Source organism: Populus euphratica, unplaced genomic scaffold (assembly GCF_000495115.2).
Source record: "Populus euphratica unplaced genomic scaffold, PopEup_1.0 scaffold16.1, whole genome shotgun sequence".
Classification (NCBI taxonomy): domain Eukaryota; kingdom Viridiplantae; phylum Streptophyta; class Magnoliopsida; order Malpighiales; family Salicaceae; genus Populus; species Populus euphratica.
Genome location: NW_011499882.1, coordinates 1,244,958 through 1,265,437, shown reverse-complemented (window position 1 = coordinate 1,265,437; position 20,480 = coordinate 1,244,958). Strand labels below are relative to the sequence as shown.

The following is a 20,480-nucleotide window of genomic DNA, read 5'->3' as shown; positions in this document are numbered from 1 at the left end:
CTTTTATATATATATATATATATATATATATTCTCTACGAAAGATCATGAACAACTATCAGAATATTAGAAAGACCTTAGTGAGGCTAATTTTATGCTTCCTATATATATATATTGCTTTCATGTAGCATTTTTTCTTGTCTCGGTCTCATACTTGACTATACATTCGTTTCGTCTTTTACCTTTCTCTTATGAGTTGATTCAGAGAGGGAGGGAGAAGAAAGGAGTTGGTGGTTTTATTTTATCAATAGGCTGTTTTCGTTAATGTCGAAGAAAGTTTTTTTTTTTTTAGTTTTTTTATTGGTGTTTTCTGTAACATTCAGCTACCCTTTACGTGTTTCTCTTTCCTATGTCACGAAAATTGAAGGAGAAGAAGAGAGGTCAACTGGGATTATTTTTTTTAATTTTCTTTTTTTTAACAAAAAAAAGTGTGAGCCTATGAGAAAATTAATTTATTAAGAAAGTGAGACTATGAGATAATTAATGTATTAAAAAAGGGTCAACTTTTTGTTGTTTTTTTTTTAATATAATTCAACCTTTCTAGTTCTTAACCTTTCTGGGTTAGTCTTTTTCAACAACGACAATCACTTGGTCCGCATGCTATGTTTCTTGTATGTGTGCATGGAAATATTAGAGGCAATCTTCTCTTGTTGCAAAGATTTTCAACTTGATGAGATGTGCACAGTGTATACATCAAGAAAAGACTGGTCTTTGTTTCTGTTTGTACCTTTTATCTTATTATCACTCCACAGGCCCATTCAGAGAGAGAGAGAGAGAGAGATGAGTCATCCATTATTAAGCGTTGACAAAGAAATAGGTTTTCTTGTTTCTATCCTAGAAGAATATGAGCGTGGTTTTTTATTCTAGTTCATACTTCAAGCAAGTGCTGGAAAGGTCAAAACTTGCGAGACAAAATCGAAGCCTAACTTTGTGAAAGTGATAGCTACCTTTTCAATAGAAACTGGTGTGATTATTTAAGATCAAAGAAGTTGGGGGGGGGGGGGGTTTGTTTAAAGGTAGTTAAGGGGTTTCAAGGTTTGTGACATATGGTTGCAGTGCACTGGAACAACACCATGCCTACTGGTGGTGCTTGGAATTAGATAATATATGACCCTTGTTGGTCCGTGGGATTTTTTGCAGAAAAATAAGATGGATGGTCGTGGTGATATGGGTCTGTTTGGGGAACATTTTGATCCTTGTTTGGTAGGGCGGATCAAGGAGGATGGTTATTATGAGAGCAGGTCTGGTAGTGATAACATTGAAGGAGCATCTGGTGAAGATCAGGATGTTGGAGACGATCAAAGGCCTAGGAAGAAGTACAACAGACACACCGCTAATCAAATACAAGAGCTTGAATTGTATGAGTTCTTCCTTTGGCTATGTTATTTATGCTAAGAGATCTATGTATTGTGTTTACTTACCTTTGATTGAAAGATTTTTTTTTTTTCCTAAAAGAGCTTTGTTTCTATTTGTTTGTGATGTTAATAGTTTCTTTAAGGAGTGTCCTCATCCTGATGAGAAACAAAGATCATAGCTTAGCAGGTGGCTTGGCTTGGAAAGCAAGCAAATCAAGTTTTGGTTTCAAAATAGGAGAACCCAAATGAAGGTAAATTGATAGACTTGTTTGTACCCTTGTAATGTGCTTCCTTCTATTTTCCCTCTTGAAAATTTTTATTTTGGTCATTTTGGACTTCAGACCCAATTGGAACGGCATGAGAATGTAATCCTCAGGCAAGAAAATGATAAACTCCGACTTGAGAATGAGTTGTTGAAACAAAACATGAGTGATCCAATTTGCAACAATTGTGGTGGTCCTGTGGTGCCTGGTCCAGTTTCTTATGAGCAACAGCAGTTAAGGATCGAAAATGCTCGATTGACTGATGAATTAGGTCGTGTTTGTGCCCTAGCCAATAAGTTTTTAGGCAGACCCCTCACATCCTCAGCCAATCCTATCCCTCCGTTAAGCTCAAAATCCAAGTTGGACCTTGCAGTTGGGATAAATGGATATGGCAATTTAGGCCATACAGACAACATGTTGCCAATGGTGCTTGATAATAATAGAGCGATTATGATGTCTCTGATGAAACCAATAGGCAATGCTGTTGGCAAGGAAGTACCGCATGATAGATCAATATTTGTAGATCTTGCACTTGCTGCTATGGATGAATTGATAAAGATGGCTCAGATTGAAAGTCCCATTTGGATCAAAAGCTTAGATGGAGGAAAGGAAGTCCTGAACCATGAGGAGTATATGAGGACTTTTCCTCGCATTGGCATGAAACCCAGCAATTTTGTTACTGAGGCTACACGGGAGAGTGGTGTAGTACTCGTCAACATCTCGGCTCTAGTTGAGACATTGATGGACGTGGTATGCTACCTAACTCTTTCTGCTGTTATGAATTTTTCAATTATTTTTCTCTTAAGCATGAGCTCGTTACTAGGATTGGACTACTGTGTTTCATTTTTCTTAGTGTATTTTTGTGTCAAAGACAATATAACTATCAACTTTGAAGCACTTTGTCAAGATTAGAATAGTTTGGTGAGATTGTTTACACTTGTTTGTTTATGATCTCACGTCTGCTGAATCCCCTTATCTGAAAGGATGGTGCTGAGAAAGCTGCAAATTCAATCTTAATATGCTTCATTTATTCAACTAGAAATGGTGAAATGCTTCTAGTTTTGTACATGCATGGTAGCTTAACTGCTCTTCCATATACAGAATGGATGGGTGGAGATGTTTCCCAGCTTGATTGCTAGAGCTGCCACCACTGATATCATATCAAGTGGCATGGGGGGAACAAAAAGTGGAGCTTTGCAAATGGTTTGCCGTTATCCTACATGTTCTATAGTCTTTTGCAGTGAAGCTGGAGTTTATGAGTGTTTTTGTTTTCCAGAGACACGCCGAGTTTCAATTGATTTCGCCTTTTGTCCCTGTGCGTCAAGTGACGTTCATTCGGTTATGCAAGCAACTCACGGAGGGTGTGTGGGCTGTAGTTGATGTTTCCATTGATGCAAACCAGGAAAATCTAAATGCACAAGCCCCTGAAACCTGCAAGAGGCTTCCTTCTGGCTGCATTATACAAGATATGAACAATGGTTGCTCTAAGGTGATAACTTGTATAGATTCGATTCTTCGTTTGTTGTACTTGTATATACTTGTGGTTCCTTTATTCATTGTGGTTGTGCACCAAAGATTCTCTCCTTGCTGTAATGAAATATATTATTAATTTACTTGAAAAACTCAGCTTTGATTATCATTTGACTGAAGTTTCTTCTTTGATTAAAATAAATTAAACTCTCCAATTCCAAAACGAAATCTGCTTACTGCATGCACTTAATCCCATTGCTACTTTCTAAGACGACGATATCACCTGCATTTGACACGCATGCGCGCGCGCGAGCGCATGTTTTTGATTCCTTGGTCTTGGATTCAGTGCATTCACTATCTTTCTATCCAGGTAAAGCCTTGTGGTTTTCAATCTTTGCTGTACACCTCCTTCATTTGATGTTTTTATTCCTATCTCTTCTGTTCTTCAGCTGTTTGCTCCTGCTGTCCGTGAGGTAACATGACCCGGGTCCAGTCATTATATTTTAATCTTCTGATTCCAAGTAATGACCTGCTACGACTGTATTATGACAGAATCACCTTCCTGTATATGTAACTGAAAAACCTCACGAAATCTTATTTTCAAGTTCTAAGAAGGATAGTATTTTATATTTTGGACATTGCTCTCTCCTCATTTTGTCAATACTGTGCCTTGAATTTGTAGCTTTTCTTGTCCTTTCCATGGACTTCCTTTCGACGTGGTATGGAACTGCATGATATATGCTACTTTATTAGTCTGCTCCAATCAAGTCTATTTTTCTATGTATTCACCATTTCATTATTATTCTCACCATTAATGGAAGAGTTAAGTGTTTAACATCGCCAGAACTTTGAATTAAGAATAACTCAGCAGCATCAGAATTTTCGGGCTTCATGATTTACTAATTAATGATAAAAACAAGTGAAACATTTTAAACTGTGTTCGTAGAAAAGTCTTCGTGGAATTGTTTTTATTTGAGGTGAATGGAACCCCGTAAACCAAAGTTTGATTGCTTGCTAAATAGAGGTGTACTGTTGATAGATGCTAGGACTATGCAGGTGCTTATATGTTCCAAAATGCTGACTGCTATTAAAATGCAGGTTACATGGGTAGAACATTCCGAATATGATGAGAGTGCAGTCCATCAACTCTACCGACCCATACTTGGTTCTGGCAGGGGCTTTGGTGCACAGAGGTGGCTTGCTACCCTTCAACGGTATTACGAGGGCATGGCAATGATTATGTCTCCTAGCATTTTGGGTGAAGATCAGACAGGTCTGGGAATCTGCTCAATCCTTTCTTTATTAATTTTTTTATTTTCTCGAATTAACATTGTTTGTGGCGTCTTTTGAGTTGTAATACCATCATGATACAGTGATAAATCTGGGAGGTAAGAAAAGCATGTTAAAGTTAGCACGACGAATGGTCGATAACTTCTGTTCTGGGGTTTGTGCTTCTTCTTTACACAAATGGGGCAACCCTGTGGCTGGAAATGTGAGTGAAGATGTGAGGATTTTGACCCGAAAGAGTATTAATGAACCTGGTGAGCCAGATGGTATCGTGTTGAGTGCTGCGACTTCTGTTTGGCTGCCAGTTTCACGACAAAGGTTATTTGACTTCTTGAGGGATGAAAAATCAAGGAGCCATTGGGACATTTTATCCAATGGTGGAATTTTGCAGGAGATTATCCAAATCCCCAAGGGACAGGGACAGGGACAATGGAACCGTGTCTCTCTCCTGCGTTCAACTGTGAGTGGACATAACCAACTTTCAACCTTTTGGTTTCTTAATTTTACCACGTGTTTAATTGTATAATTTCTGTTTCTTGCCACTTTTTAGGCTGTTGATGCTGATGCGGTTGAGAACAACATGTTAATATTACAAGAAACCTGGAATGATGTCTCAGGTTCGCTAGTAGTGTATGCACCAGTCGACTTACAATCGATGAGTGTAGTGACGTCTGGTGGAGACTCTACCTATGTGGCTCTCCTGCCATCAGGGTTTGTGATTCTTCCAGATAATTCATTTAGTAATGGTGAGCCCAGCAACAGCGATGGGAATCCAGTCAAAAGAGATAGCGATAGCAACAATGGAGGTGGATCGTTTTTTACTGTCGGATTCCAAATTTTGGCAAGCAACCTTCCTTCAGCCGAGCTCACAGTCGAGTCAGTCGAGACGATTCATAATCTCATCTCCTGCACAATGCATAGGATCAGAACAGCCTTCAACTAATGGTGGCTTCTTAACTTAGTACATCTCCTTTTCCTTTTCTTTTCGGACATACAAGTATACAAAGTATTAGGAAGGCAAAACAGATAGAATGGGCATGAAATAGAGGGAGTTTGAAGTGGCAACTCTGCACAAGTAGGGTTTCAAGTCAAGAACGAACAGCATGGAGGTGATGTGTGTAGGATAACTCAGGATGTTACTGTCCATGCCTAGCAAGTTCTAACTTGGCGACGTATCATGGTCTTGTGGTTCGGGTATTGACTTAGTTAGCCTTAGCAAATGTTTTGTTTTGTCCTCTCGTGTACAGAAAAACAATATAGACATTGGAGACTGCTAGTTCTTTAACCTTTTGTGTTATGAAAACAGTTCAAGCTCTTAGGCAATCTGGTGTTTTAACTTACACTTTGCTTCAAAGTTGTCTGCCAAGGTTAGCCTGAATTCTTGCATGACACCTGATCTTACTCTCATGTGTTTTGTGTATCCCTTCTGGTGTAAAAACCTTAGTGATTAAAAAGGAACTAGAGTATATTAATCAACGGATTAAACTCGAAGATATTGTGGCAAAAGATCTTTAAATTTTTATTATTATTATTATTATTAAAATAGCGTTATTTTAATTTAATTTTTAGTTTTTTCAACTCCCGGGTTATAAAACTAAGGTCTGAAAAGCTCATAGAGCATCCTTGCGAGAAAACAATCCATTACAAGTTTCAAAATTTCAATTACCTTAAAGGCCAAAATTTCGATACAAAATTACAATTAGACCCTCCATTTTTCACATCAACATCTTGTAAATTGTAATTACACGCACTACACGAATTTCACTTACCACCTCCACGTTTTCCAAAATTCATAATCACCCCTCATTACTTTAACAACTTTCCATTTACCCCCACTCAATCATTTCTTGAATTCTTCCCTAACTCTCCTCCACTCCAATAGCCTGTCCTTTCCTCTCTCAGTCAGTCCCTGCTAAAACCCTAAACCCTAAAAACTAAAACATAGAAATGCTAATCTTCATTGCTGTCAATCTCTTAATCTATAAACACAAAACCCTAAAAATTTCTTCCCTAACTCTCCTCCACTCCAATAGTCTGTCCTTTCCTCTCTCAGTCAGTCTCTGCTAAAACCCTAAACCCTAAAAACCAAAACAAAGAAATGCAAATCTTCATTGCTGTCAATCTCTTAATCTCTAAACACAAAACCCTCAAAACTCTTGAGTCCACACTCTACAACCTTAAACACACCAAACCCATGTCTCAATCGACTTCAATTCCCAAAAAACAACAATGGGTTCGTGACCATGGATTTGACAATTACATGGAAATCGAAAAAAAGACAAGTCTTAAAAGTTTCAATCTTTAATACTTTCTCAGTACAACCAAACACTTCCCATTTCACGTCTTGACAATCTTGCTGGCAGGTTGCGGTTTAAACACTTTGAAGCTGGTGCTTTTATCCTCAAATTTCCTCATGTTTTTGAGGTATATGATCATCCAGTTCAACGTGTGTTGTATTGTCGCTTAACGCGTAAAGTATTCAGTCAGATTGTGAAAGAAAAGGAGGCCCTTTTGGCTCAAATTCCCGAAGCTGTTACCAGGTAGAGGAAGTTGATAATGATGTCTAATTAGGGCCGGTTGCGGTTGAACATGTCAGGATTGCAAGGTATGAGTTTGGTTTGCCTGATGATTTTGAGCATTCTGTTGTTTTGAAGTATCCGCAGTTTTTTAGATTGGTTGATGCTATTGAGACTAGGAATAAGTACATTGAGGTGGTTGACAGAGACCCTAGATTGGTGGCTTGCGCAATAGAGAAAGCTAGGGAGCTAGAGTATAGAGAGAAAGGAATGGATACTGAGGATTTGAGGTTTAAGTTTATGGTGAATTTTCCACCTGGGTTTAAGATAGGGAAGTATTATAGGATTGCGGTGTGGAAATGGCAAAGGGTTCCTTACTGGTCACCGTACGAGGGTATTTCAGGTTATGATTCGAGGTCAATTGAGACTCAGAAGAGGATGGAGAAGAGGGTGGTGGCGAGTATTCATGAATTGTTGTCGTTGACGGTGGAGAAGAAGACTGCGATGATAGGATTGTGCATTTTAGGATGGCTATGAATTTACCTAAGAAGTTGAAGGACTTCTTGCTTCAGTGTCAGGGGATTTTTTATGTTTCAACTAGAGGGAATCATGGCAAGCTTCATACGGTTTTTCTTAGAGAGGCGTATAGGAAAGGGGAGTTAGTTGAGCCGAATGATATGTACTTGGCGAGGAGGAAGTTGGGTGAGTTGGTGGTTTTGACTTCAAGGAAAGCATATGTGGATAGGGGGTTGGTTAGATATACGAGGAACAGAGAAGACGATGAGATGGAGCATTTTAGGAGAGAATGGGAAAGACGGGGAGAGGGAGGATGGTTTGAACTTAGACTTGAGTTGTGATGTTGGTTCTGATTCGACAGATGAGGAGGACAATGTTGATGACATTGAAAAGGCAGAGGATGCTCAACTAACTGGTTGGCTACATAACATTGGTGGTATAAGGAATCATTTTGGCTCTCAGTTGGCAAGCATCAACAATTACTGAAAATTTACTACTCCTGGGGATGACGAGGCAAAGGAGTGAATCTCAATTATACGCATCCGAGATGTTAGAAGAAGCGAATTAAATGGAACTGGGGTCATTGAGGAGGACTTATATTTGCGGGAATACTATTGGTTTTTCAAGTGGCTTCTGTGTTGTTTCATTGGAATGTGATCCTTTTTGTGAACTGAAGTTACAGTAAAATTCATTCACTGTGCTTGATAAACTGTAAAGGCTTCCGCTTATTTTTTATTAAATTTTTGTGAACTGAAGTTACAGTAAAATTCACTGTGCTTGATAAACTGTAAAGGCGTCCGCTTATTTTTTATTAAACTACGTGTCCTTTGCATATCCACATGCATATTTGATCAAATGGTTGGCATATTCTTCTTTCCTTGAATTGTTGTAGAGTGTTGCTCGCTTATAAATTGAAAAATTTGTCAGATTGTAGCACTTGTCAGACATGGAAAATGTGTGTTAATAATGAGCTATCAAGCCTTAGTGCCTATCTATATTCATAGTTGAACATGATCAAAGTATATTTCAAATGACCTGAAGTAATTCTATTATATTGTCTTGCATGATGGTTTCTGATTCCACCACAGTGGTCACAGTAGGATGGCTGTCACCTCTCACCAATTTCTGGGACCCGAAATATTCCAAGTCCTATCAGAAAATGGGCTTTGAACTCCGTAAGCATTCTAATCTAACGACAGCTAATATTTGGCAACAATTGCCCAGCTGTGCTTGGCAGGTACTAATCATCAATCTGTGAGCTTTTGCATCCATTTCCAGTGTTTATCCTGTCTCTTGGCAGTTTTGCTACTGGCTGTGCTTAAAATTAATCATGTGGTCTAACAATGCTTCTTCTTCTTCTTTTTTGGCTCAATTGCATCTCAATGCATTCCTCTTCTTCTTTCATAAAATTGCCGGGTTTTTTCCCCAAAAATTCTCTTGATTTAACAGCCCTTCTTGATTGCACAATCCATGGAGCTAGTTGACTCCTTGCAAGGAGATGAGCTCAACAAGCATTGCCAAGTTTTCAGTTTTATGTTGAAGGATGTGATAGGCAGCTTTGTTCTTGGTGGCATGGTTTTCCTTTCATGAAGGAGCGTTGGATTGGTTTGCTAAAGGCTACCTCAGTTTTTGTTTACTTTCTTCTTGATGTTTGCAGTGTAGCCAGCGACTGAGATTCTGATGACAGCTCACTAACAGTGCCTTCATGAGCAATCAATTTTATGTATGCATGGTCACTCTGGTATCCAAATTAGTGCCCCTGGCCCCAGCCTCAACAAGTAATTAACTTAGAGGACATTTTATGCAATAGGAAGTGTTCAAATTGCCTATGTCATCCAGGATCTCGGTGATCTCATGCCCTGACTTCAGAATTAAGGTTTCTATATTGACATCACAGCTTGACTAATATATCACAGTAATATAACAAATGATTATAACTGTCTCAATTCAAATTAGTTGTTTGCTTTATGAACGGATTTTCCTACGTACCATTTGCATTCCCGCCTATATGATGTGATTTAATTGTACATTGTAACTGTCTTGTACCATGTGATTAGTTTTATTGAAATTCTCAGATTTGGTGTGATAGGTCTTCGGCTTCCCTTCTGTTTCGCCTCCTTATGAACAAAGTAGAATTTCCTTTTTAGTTAGCTGGTTAAGAAACCTCCCCCACCAGAGAAATTAACATTTAATTTGGTTGAGATCAGGTTACTTAGAAATCATTGAACTGTTTCTTAGGAAGACTAACATGTGATATATATGTGGATATATTCATGTTTATAGTGCTCGTATGCATCTGCAAGTGTCTGTATATGTTGGGATCCTATCAAACTCTCCATACAATTGCAGTCCTCAAATTTTAGGAAAGAAAAGTAAATCAGATAAAGAACTCTAATTATTTAAATGCAACATACCATAAGATACCAAAAACTTTTGTAGTTGCAAGTTCCCTTAAACATTTCCCACAAACCAGCAATTCTTGGTTTTAGATTCCAATTGTTACATATCATCTCTAGCTCCTTGCCATCTTCTACCCTGCGATTCCACCATGTTGGTCGATTTGTAGGCGGTCACCAACTTCTGGAGTCCAAGATTTAGCAGGAACCGAATGCTAGTATCTTCTTGTTTTTTTCTTTTATGTTCGAAGTATAGTCTGAAACGTAGGGCTTTGAACTCCATATGCATTTCCAGTCCAAGGATAGACAATATGTGATATAAATTGTCCAGTTGTGCTTGAGCAAAAATCAACCATCAGTGCATGCACTTCTGTATTCATTTCTTAATGTTTTTTTGGATCTTTGCATTTTTGCCATTCACTATGATTAAACAAATAGAAGATATTCAATCATTTTCCCCATTTGTATCTGAATGCATGCAAGCACTCTCCCTGCACTATTTTTTTTAATTTTTGTTTACAAGTTAATTCGGTAAAAAGTACTGATTATACCCTTTCTTGCTTGCAGAAATCCCGGAGCTAGTTTGACTCATATCTTGCCATGATTTGAGATTTCCTTTTTATCATGCGATCAAGGAGTGGATTCAACGAGCAACATCATGTTTTCAGCTACATCATATGGATGCGACAGCCTTTCTTCTAACCAAGTCAAATGTATCTTCTCCCTGAAATTCTTCATAAAGGCTTCATGGATAAATCTGGAACCTTTCTCAATTTTTACTTGCCTAAATACAAGCCTGTGTTTCTTGCATAGCCAGCTATTGAGATTCTGCTGACAATTCACAAAACTAAATGATGCCTCAACAAGGATATAAGCAATCTCCGGCATCCAGTATAGGATCCACTATAGAATAACTTGGCAGACAGTTTATGCTTGAGCAACTTTACAGATGGGCCTCCTTCATCTAGTATATTGGTATATTTTCTTACCCCAGACTACGGCAAACATCCTTTTGCTAGCCTTGTACCACGCTGAAATTACTGCTTGACTGATGTACAGCATGTCTTAAATTGGACGCTGTCTGGCTTCGATCTTTTGTAACATGTGACTAATTTTATGGTCATTTTCAATCTAGCATACTTTAATCAAGTTTGCAGGTATGGTGGGTGTATTTGACATCAAATCTGAACAGATATAAATGAAAGAAAAGACCGTTATCAAGTGACTGATGCAAACGTATGATCCACGTCTGTTTTCACTTGGACCAGCCCTGGTTGCTTCTCCCACTTGTAACCATGGAAAACTACAGATACCAGTATCTAGGGTTGGATCAGCAAGATCCAAGATTACTGACTACCTATCATGAACAATTATTAAATCGACTGCCATGTGTTAGCACCATCAATCTCTGAAGGGGTATGCTCATAAAACCTTGATTTGGTCCACCACCAAAGAGTATTCATTTCTATTGCCATGAATTTTGTTAAACACATCATTAACAGTGCCTTTTTTTCTTTTTACACATTTAGATGATTAATGAGGTATGCTTTCTTCGTGATTATCAAGGTTCAAGTTTTCAATAGTTGTCAGAAATAAAATTCTCATATTTTTTTTTTTAGTTTTATCATGAATTAATTATTTTTAATCAGATAAAAAATGGATTCAATCTTGATGTATCAAAGTTTTCAAATATATTAGCATTTTCTTACTTTCAAGAAATAGGTTTGTCTACATAGATTATATTCTCATCTATCCTTTGGTGTTCTATAGATAAATCTATGCTGAAATTTTATGCCTGCTTTTATTCTTTAAGCAATTATTAGACTTGGAATCCAATTTTGATCATGGCAGCTTGTTATTATCCTGTACTACACATCATTTGAATTGCAGATACTCTTGTCAAATTTATTTTAGGGATTTATTTTCATCGCAAGAACTAATCTGTGATCGATATTTTTTTATTTATAAAATATTTTATGTAAAAAAAATACTCTAATATCATGGTAAACGTCTACTTTCTAAAATTGTAATACAATTTGAAATATTAAGATAGTGTCTGGATATTATTTTAAAATAAAAAAAAAACAAAAAAGCAAGATAGTTGTACTTATGTCTTTTCTATTTTGAAATAATATAAATATTATGAATATAGATTTAATTTATATGCATCTTTGTTCATCCAATTAAACATATTTATGCCCTTTATGTATTAGTTTTTTTTTTTCAAACATATTAACCAAATATAATCTAGAAAAAACATATATTTGCAATTTGCCAATTTTTTCTCTATAATTAAAGGAAGAAAATAATACTCGACAAGGAATTAACAATTTTTCTACTATTGTTTCCACTTCACATCTAAAATTCTAAATTAAAGGAGGAAAAAAAGTAATTTTAGAAATTGGTCTCCAAAATTTCCCAGGTTAGATCGCCTCCCTCTCGAGTCCATCTCCAATCAAACGGCCCACATCTCACCAAACTTAACCTCATAATTTTTGCGTAAATCTCTCTATGTACGAAGTAATCTCATGTGGTGTCCTCCACTTCCATCTACAATCAACAACCATTAATTGCCGTCTGATTCAAGCATGGTTTTTATAAATGCCATATATATGTATGTATATTATATTAATATTAGAGTGTGTATTTATTATATTAGATTTTAAAAATATAAATATACATGGCTTAGGATAAATTTGGATTGTGTTTTGGATAAGATTTGATAATATTTATATTTTATTTATTATCCTTTAAATTTAATAAAATAACTATAAAAAACTTTATTTGTTTAATAAACTTATTTTGATATTCATTGAATGTAAGTTAAACTCTCACACATATGTGTGAAAAGGTTTAAAGCTAAATATATTTTTAAATAATTTTAAATGATTAAAAAGATGATAAATAATAATTTAAAGTAAGTAAAAAATAAATTAATTTTTGACAATATAGTCGAAATTATTTTTTAAATATTTTTTTATGTTAAAATATATATCAATAATTTTTTTAATTTATCATCATCACATTAAAATAATTTAAAAATATATTTTTAAAATATAAAAATAAATAGGTGTATTTTAAAAGTGTGATTGCGGTTGTTTTTTAATAGGAAAAATATGCTAATAATATATTTTTATTTTTTAAAAATTATTTTTTGAATTAGTATATTAAAATGATTTAAAAATAAAAAAAATGTATTAATTTAAAATATATATTTTTTAAATTCTTTTTAAAATACTTTAAAAATGCAGCGACAAACATATCTCAATGCTGTTAAAGTCCCGCGGTAGGGCCTTTGATTACATGATTGATGTGTTCTGTATGATCTTTCCTGTCAACAGATTGTATGCTTTCTGATTTCCCTGTGACCCCATTTTTAATTGACTTTATTGTCAAGTTTTGTCCCACAAGTTTGGAATAAAAATATATTATCAAAACCTGGTTTCTTTGGATAAAATCAATTACACTATAAATGTTGGTTCTACTTAGTTCATATAAACCCTAAACCCTAATTTAATATTCTAATTGCCATTCTCAAATTTTACAGAAAAGGGGGTCAGTATTTTGCCAACCAAAAAGGTAAAAATCAAAGAATTACAGATATCAGATTTATTCCCACCAAGATCTGAAGTCCAAAAATATAAAAATTACATTTTTGACAAAATTTTATCTACTATTATTACCATATCAGTTGATTTTCTTGCCATGACAATTAGCAAATAAGGATCCTATCTTCTATATGCAAGTAATTTACACTGGTCAAGCACATTGACATTAACAAAATATTTTAGATAGATATTAACTATATATAAATATTTTTGTTTTAAAACTAAACCGAACAAGTTTATATATAATTCAATTAATTTAATAATTTATAGTTTAGATTATATTAAATTTTAATAAAAATATAAAAAATATTACCTTGTTACTATCCAGTTTAACACTCAAATTAATCTACTTCAACCTACTTAGATTTTTAGACTTGACCGTGATGGAATGCTTATCTAAATTGACTTGGATGCAACCCTTTTTTAAAAAATTTATTGATATTCATTGTTATATAGTTTAAAATATCTATATAATTTAATACTTGATCTATATATATATAAACAACCACATCACCAAATTTCTACCTCCATAAACAAAGCCTCAAAAAACACAAATCAGAAAAAATTTTGTTGTCCGAAATTTTTTTGTCCGAGACAGACGTAGAGGGAGGGGGAGAGAGAGAGAGAGAGAGGAGGGGAGTGGTCATAATGGGGAATTCATTTGGGTGCTCAGCTTCAGGGGAGAGGTTAGTTTCAGCAGCAAGAGATGGAGATTTGGTGGAAGCCAGGATGTTATTGGATTGTAATCCGTGTCTAGCTAAATATTCAACTTTTGGTGGCCTTAATTCTCCTCTCCATTTTGCTGCTGCTAAAGGCCACAATGAGGTAAAAAGGTGAAAAAAGGGTAACTTTTTTTCTTTTTGGATTTTTTTTCTTTTAGTTAATGTGTCTGATTTTAATGTTCTAGATTGTGGGGTTGTTGTTAGAGAATGGAGCTGATGTGAATTCGAGGAATTACTGTGGCCAGGTAAAGAAAATGTTGTTCTTTTATTTATTGTGATTTTTTTTGGGGCGGGGCGGGGGGGATTTGATATATAAATGTGTGGGAATGCTCATATGATTTGTTGGATCAAATTTGATTTTTTCTTGAAGTTCTTAGGTGAAAGTTTTGATTTTGATTTTTTTTTTGTTAAGTATTTTAGTGATTTGATATATAAACGTGAGAGAATGTTCATATGATTTTTTGGATCAAATTTGATGATGGGTATTTTTTTGAAGTTCTTGTGGTGAAAGTGTTGATTTTGATTTTTTTTGGTTCAGTATTTTAGTGATGGGGAAATAAATAAAAGTTGAAATTTTTGTTTCATTAGAACTTTAAGTTTGATTGTAGAATTTTGGACTTTTGTTTCTGTTAATATTAGTTATGTGGAGATGAACGAAACCCAGATTTTGATTTCATTTGGATGTTGCTTGTTTTTGAAACCAGATTGATAAAACGTGTAATTCTTTAATTTGAAACAAATTAACTGTTCTGTTTCGATTTTTTTTCTTCTCTAGTTGGTGATATTTTTTGTGATTTTGTTTTGAAGACGGCATTGATGCAAGCTTGTAGATATGGACACTGGGAAGTTGTGCAGACACTTTTATTGTTTAGGTGCAATGTAAGTAAATTCAGTTTCAGAAGAGAAACTTTTGTTGATTTTCCTGTTTTACTTGGAACTTGTTCTTTTTTTTTTAATTAACCTTTGTTAAAATTGTGGCTTTATAGGTTACGAGGGCAGATTATCTTAATGGAAGGACTGCTCTACACTTTGCAGCTGTAAATGGGCATGCAAGATGTATAAGATTAGTTGTAGCAGATTTTGTTCCTAGCGCCCCTTTTGAAGCTATGCATGCTTGTATAGAAGGTGATACTGGGGATGGTTCTAGTGAGAAGAACAGATTTGACCAGAGGTATTAGTTCATTCAGATTGTAAAGATTTTCACCCTGATGGCATATTGATTCTGGCGTCATTACTTTGGTGGGAAATAGTTGTTGTCTGATGTTTCCCTCTTGCTGTTAGATTTATTCTTTTAGTGGTTTATACCACAGATGTATCTGACTTATGTTATATTATTGTGCAGTGCGCTGTCCAGGTTTGTAAATAAGGCGGCTGATGGTGGTATCACTGCACTTCACATGGTTGCATTGAATGGGTATTTTGATTGTGTACAGCTTCTACTTGATATTCATGCAAATGTATCATCAGAGACATTTCATTATGGGACAACGATGGATTTGATAGGTTTACTTTTCTGCTCTATGCCTCACAATTTGTTTGCAAATCTTTCGATTGTGATTTGTACCCCTGAAAATATAATTATGTTGATGCGTAGGGGCTGGAAGCACCCCCTTGCATTATGCTGCCTGTGGGGGCAATTTAAAATGCTGTCAGGTAAGAATAATATTCAGCAAGAAGAAGCTTGCCTTTCCTGTTTTTGACTTTATGAACATTAGATGATAGTGCTGCTAATTCTCCAGATCCTTCTTGCAAGAGGTGCCAGTCGGACGACATTAAATTGCAACGGGTAAATTGCTTTGGGTTTGTTTTGTGTTATGACTGATTGATGCAACAGCTCTGGAATTTATTGTGAAAAATTGACATAGAAACTCCTGTGTTTTCTTCAGGTGGCTGCCTGTTGATGTTGCTAGGATGTGGGGGCGTCATTGGCTTGAACCATTGTTGGCACCAAATTCTGAATCTACAATACCTAGATTTCCTCACTCTAATTACTTAGCCTTGCCTCTTTTGAGTGTACTTAACATAGCAAGGTACTTTTTCAACTTAATAAATATGCTCCCTCTCTCTCACGCACACATGCTTATATAGAGGTGTGCATAAATCCATGCTAAGAAGGTGATGGTTTAAAAAATATCATCGCAACAGCACTAACTAAAGTCTCAAACGCTTGATGTTTATAATTTTCTAAATTTGGGTATCATTGGAATTTCAGAACTAAATTTGAGTCCAATAAAATAGCCCAGTTTCTAATAGTAAACTGATAGAGTGGATATGGGTCCTCTGCCCTTTGTTGCTTTCTTGGGCAGCCTATTGTTTAAGGAAAAGTAAGTTTGATGCTTTTATTAATTCTGCAACAAAGAGCAAGAGATACGAACTCGGTTAAGAACAAGCTGCTCTAGCTTGGTTCACTATGAGCTTGTCATCCAAGTCTGGCTGATATGGAACCTGTTTTATTGGGATACGAGTGCCTTACAGTTAATGTCTCATGCTTGCTGAATACTGTATAAGCTAGATACTGATTATGTTTTCTGTGTGCGACATCTTATAGTATGAATTGGTTTAATGATGCTTACAGAATTAAATCAAACTATAAACCCTTCGTCGAGGCAATGTGTGAACTGTGAAGGATCAAAACTTGAGAAGGTTTCTACTTTCATGTTTTGTTCCATATCCTGCTATCAGTTGGTGCTATTACTACTTCCAGGAAAGGAGGAAAATGAATGACCGGAGAATTTATAAGCTCTTAGGAGAGATGTAATTAGTAATTAAAATTCCTAACATCCCCCGTGTTAAGATTGCTTGAAGGCTGAAGCAGCACATGTTGGCTACCCTAGGAATGGAATTATCTGTGCATCATTGCATCAAGAATGACAGTATCTTGTGTCAAGAGTTTCCCTTGCTGATTGCTTATTACTAAATCATTTGTCGACTTGTTGCACATGCAAGACACTCATATGTGATGTTACACATTTTTTTAGATCTCAACCCAGAAAATCTAAGCCTACTACAGCTACTTTTTTGTTAACCTTGAATTGAACCAATGCCCTGGAGTTTGATATGATTTTGAAAGTTTATCAGTGTTTAGTTAAATAATGTTAGCCTTGGTCAATGAACACTGAATATGATGCTTTCTGAACTATTCTTTGCAGAGAGAGTGGGCTGCAATGCTTGACAAGGCCCTCTGATGACCCTGATATTTGCGCTGTTTGCCTGGAGGGGGCATGCAATGTGGCCGCGGAAGGTTTGTTCTTTCTGTCTTTGAATTTATCAAATTTTCCTTGTGTTGATCTCTTGGACCTCGATCCTCTTTATTAGCACATTTATATGCTCATGGTTCTTCCGGAAGCATCTACTTTCCTTCCATCAATATAAATGCCACAGCTTTCGAAGATTCACCTATTTAAGCAACATAATATTTTTGGCTGGGAGAAAAGAAATTAGGTTCAATGCCAATGCTTATCGCTGGCCTATGAAGAATGTGATTGATTTGTCAATATCAATTTATTTTGGTTCTGGTTTCTATTTCCATTATCTATGAGCTCAATCATGTCGATGTATTCATATCTATAATTGCTGCATCTTTTTGAGGACTTGTTATATATGCTGCATCTAGGCAGCAAAGACCTTGTTCTCTCTTTCAACCAATATAAATTTTTCTATTGGTGAAGATCGAGGACTGTGGTGTCTTTAAATCCTTGCATGAAGGTTCTCGGTTCTTCTTTTTGCATAAGCCAAGTGCATTGTTTTCTTGTGTTTTTCCCTTAGTTATAGAACTGCGAAAGATTTCATTCATCCGACCGTCCGTATCCATCTTTAATTGTGAAGATCTAACTTTCTGCTTCACTTTTTCATGTTGGCATCCAAAGTATCATGGGATATCTTTCCCTTCTACTAGCGCACATAGTTTTAGTATCTCTGAAATTGCCCCTTTGACAGAAATATGAACTTGGAAAAAAACTTCATTTGTAACTTTAATTTTAGAAGTATTTTGAGAACCTTTCTACTTACGTTCTCCATCACCTTTGCAATCTTTGGTGAAATTGATTGTGTCCAGTATGCCAGTCATTTCTTGTTATTGATCGGCAGTTCTTCTCATATTTAGGGTGCAGGCATGAGCTTTGTGTAAGATGCGCACTCTACCTGTGCTCAACAAGCAATATCTCATCCGAAATGGTAGGCCCTACTGGCTCCATCCCATGTCCTCTTTGCAGGCATGGCATTGTCTCTTTTGATAGACTTCCTGGTTCCTCAGCAAAGGAAATGAAGCTTCCTCTGTCTCTTGGCCTCTGTGCTCCATGCATGCTTCATCCTCGTGACATGGATGGGAAATCGCTAGCATGTTTACCAGAGGTCCGAAAGAATCGAGTGGCTTCAGTTTCTTCTGATTTTCTCTGCCCAGTCACTTGCAGCCCATTTCCTTCTGTTGCCATCCCTTTATGTACCTGCAATGATGAACCATGCCCATCTCTTGAAACCCAAGAGGCTGAATCACAAGATGAATCCTCTCATCGTTCGCAAACATCTGTAGAGCAGGTTAAAGTGGAAGGACCAAGGCTTGAGAAAACAAGCTGTTCGAGTATGTTTTGGGGGAGAAGGAGCTGCAGCAGAGAGCATCAGTGCACTTCAGAAATAAATGCATGACTTGTTTTGCTGGATGAATGGTCTAGATTGAATGTTTTGCTCACACCAGTGTGTGTGCAAGGTTGTGATATTTCGTCATACCAACACTGAATTTTCAAAATCCATGTTTGCTTCCAGTTTTTCTCGGCTGGCTACATGAACAAGGCATTTGACTCTGCCCTTTAGATGTTTTTTTAAAATATTTGGTGAGGGTTGTAAAAATTGCATGGGGGGTTTACAGATCGATTGTAATTGAATGTCATCAAAGAAGACTTCTTGTCCCTTGTTCTTCCTACCTTTTGTTACTTACTGGCATCTGTTAGCCTTATTAAACAATGCTTCTGTCTTTGATTGGCCCGGGACCGGAGAGATTTGAAGAAGTAGATGAGAGAGAAAGAGATGGGAGAAGAAGCTGAGAAGAAGAAGAAGAGAAGGCAGGAAAGGGAGGAAGGGAAACTCTCAAACTTGTGTTATTTTAATTAATACACATTATAATTTTATATCGTCCCTCGAAAATTCTCTTGAGATTTTAGCTAAAAAAAATATATAATTTATAGATTTTCTTATACTTGTATTTTCAAACCGTAATAGTAACTCTATCGTAATGCCATTCACACACTAAAAAGCCTTTTATAGTGTCCATGAAGGAAAACCTATTACTCTCTTGATCATTCATCACCTTTTTCTTGCAGCAGTTTCTCTCTGTGCATCAAAGTACACTGCTGCTACTGGCAGGTCCGATCCATTGTCTCCAGAAAACCTTCTAGTGTTGAAACAGTCTCTTGAAGCTGGTTGCCTCTCAGTTTGCCTTCCCCTCTGCTTAAATAAGATGAACGCATATCTATGGATACCAGCCACAGGTTTTGGAGTCTCATAGAGCACAATTTCCTTTCCTGTTGTTTCGCACCAGACGCATTAATAAAATGTATAATAAAACAAACCGAAAAACAAAAATTTCTAGCTAGCTAAGAACTCACCAAAGGAAACAATACCAGCTGTGCCAGGAATGTCAGTGACCATCCTGAAAAAGATAAATATATATGCTGCAAAATATGCCCTTTTAAGGGAAAATGAAAATGTAATCTTGCTATATGAGTCAGCATTTATAGTACAAACCAGTGGAGATGTTCTCTCAAGTATGGATCACCAGGGCTTGGAGCATCAGGGTCTGTCATGATCTACAAAGACACAAAATTAAAAAAAAGCAAAGTAAAGGACTTAAAGGTATAACTATTGATCGTAATGCATTAATATATAGCACTAGAGGAATTGTTTTGTAAGATTGAAAAAGATAGCAAAAAATGGTGGCAAACACGAACTCAGTAGCGTACATGCATCCCTCATGTCCTCACCACCAATCTCAACTCTAGGTCTAGAAGCAATGACAGAAGGCATGAATTCATAGGCATTAGAAGTCCCCCATGGCAGTTTAAGTAACCCAGATTCCCATCAAATTAAAGCATGTGCTTAGGAATGAACGAGTGATCTCTCCCACCAAACCTGAGGACATTATGCCCTCATGTGTTTGAAGCTTGCTAGTTTAAACATGAACTAATCAAACATCACACGTAAAATTACAGTACTTAGTCCTTGGGTCTTGAACGCTATTATAACTTAGTCTTTCTTATATTAAAGCTTTTAATTTATAGTTCTTTACAAGTGTTGACCATAGTTTTATTAAGATATTTGTTAGGTTTTTCTTAATTCCAATGTACTCATCTAGAAAAA

The 20,480-nt window shown here is 36.2% G+C and overlaps 2 protein-coding genes and 2 pseudogenes across 3 annotated transcripts; 3 read left to right on the top strand and 1 right to left on the bottom strand.

Moving 5' to 3' along the window:
- The first annotated feature begins 1,016 nt into the window (after nucleotides 1-1,016).
- LOC105129637 (homeobox-leucine zipper protein ANTHOCYANINLESS 2-like) lies at nucleotides 1,017-5,689 on the top strand (annotated as a pseudogene).
- Nucleotides 5,690-6,130: 441 nt separating this feature from the next.
- LOC105129636 (protein ROOT PRIMORDIUM DEFECTIVE 1-like) lies at nucleotides 6,131-8,134 on the top strand (annotated as a pseudogene).
- Nucleotides 8,135-13,931: 5,797 nt separating this feature from the next.
- On the top strand, nucleotides 13,932-19,045 carry LOC105129635 (E3 ubiquitin-protein ligase XBAT33-like). 2 transcript variants are annotated; one of them, XM_011031776.1, is made up of 10 exons: nucleotides 13,932-14,235; nucleotides 14,318-14,377; nucleotides 14,940-15,011; nucleotides 15,119-15,303; nucleotides 15,475-15,635; nucleotides 15,727-15,785; nucleotides 15,872-15,918; nucleotides 16,019-16,162; nucleotides 17,282-17,373; nucleotides 18,235-19,045. In XM_011031776.1, exons 1-10 carry the CDS (start codon nucleotides 14,059-14,061, stop codon nucleotides 18,771-18,773), a joined length of 1,536 nt encoding a protein of 511 aa, XP_011030078.1. In that variant the 5' UTR covers nucleotides 13,932-14,058; the 3' UTR covers nucleotides 18,774-19,045. The 2 variants fall into 2 exon arrangements, with proteins under 2 accessions (XP_011030078.1, XP_011030079.1); XM_011031777.1 differs by having other exon boundaries at nucleotides 14,154-14,243.
- A 360-nt stretch (nucleotides 19,046-19,405) lies between these two features.
- Nucleotides 19,406-20,201, bottom strand: LOC105129716 (CEN-like protein 1; the record flags this gene model as incomplete). The annotated part of the gene is made up of 4 exons (XM_011031898.1): nucleotides 19,406-19,645; nucleotides 19,730-19,773; nucleotides 19,869-19,931; nucleotides 20,077-20,201. Coding segments are annotated over 4 exons (450 nt in total), but the record flags the coding sequence as incomplete, so codon positions are not given.
- Nucleotides 20,202-20,480: the final 279 nt, after the last annotated feature.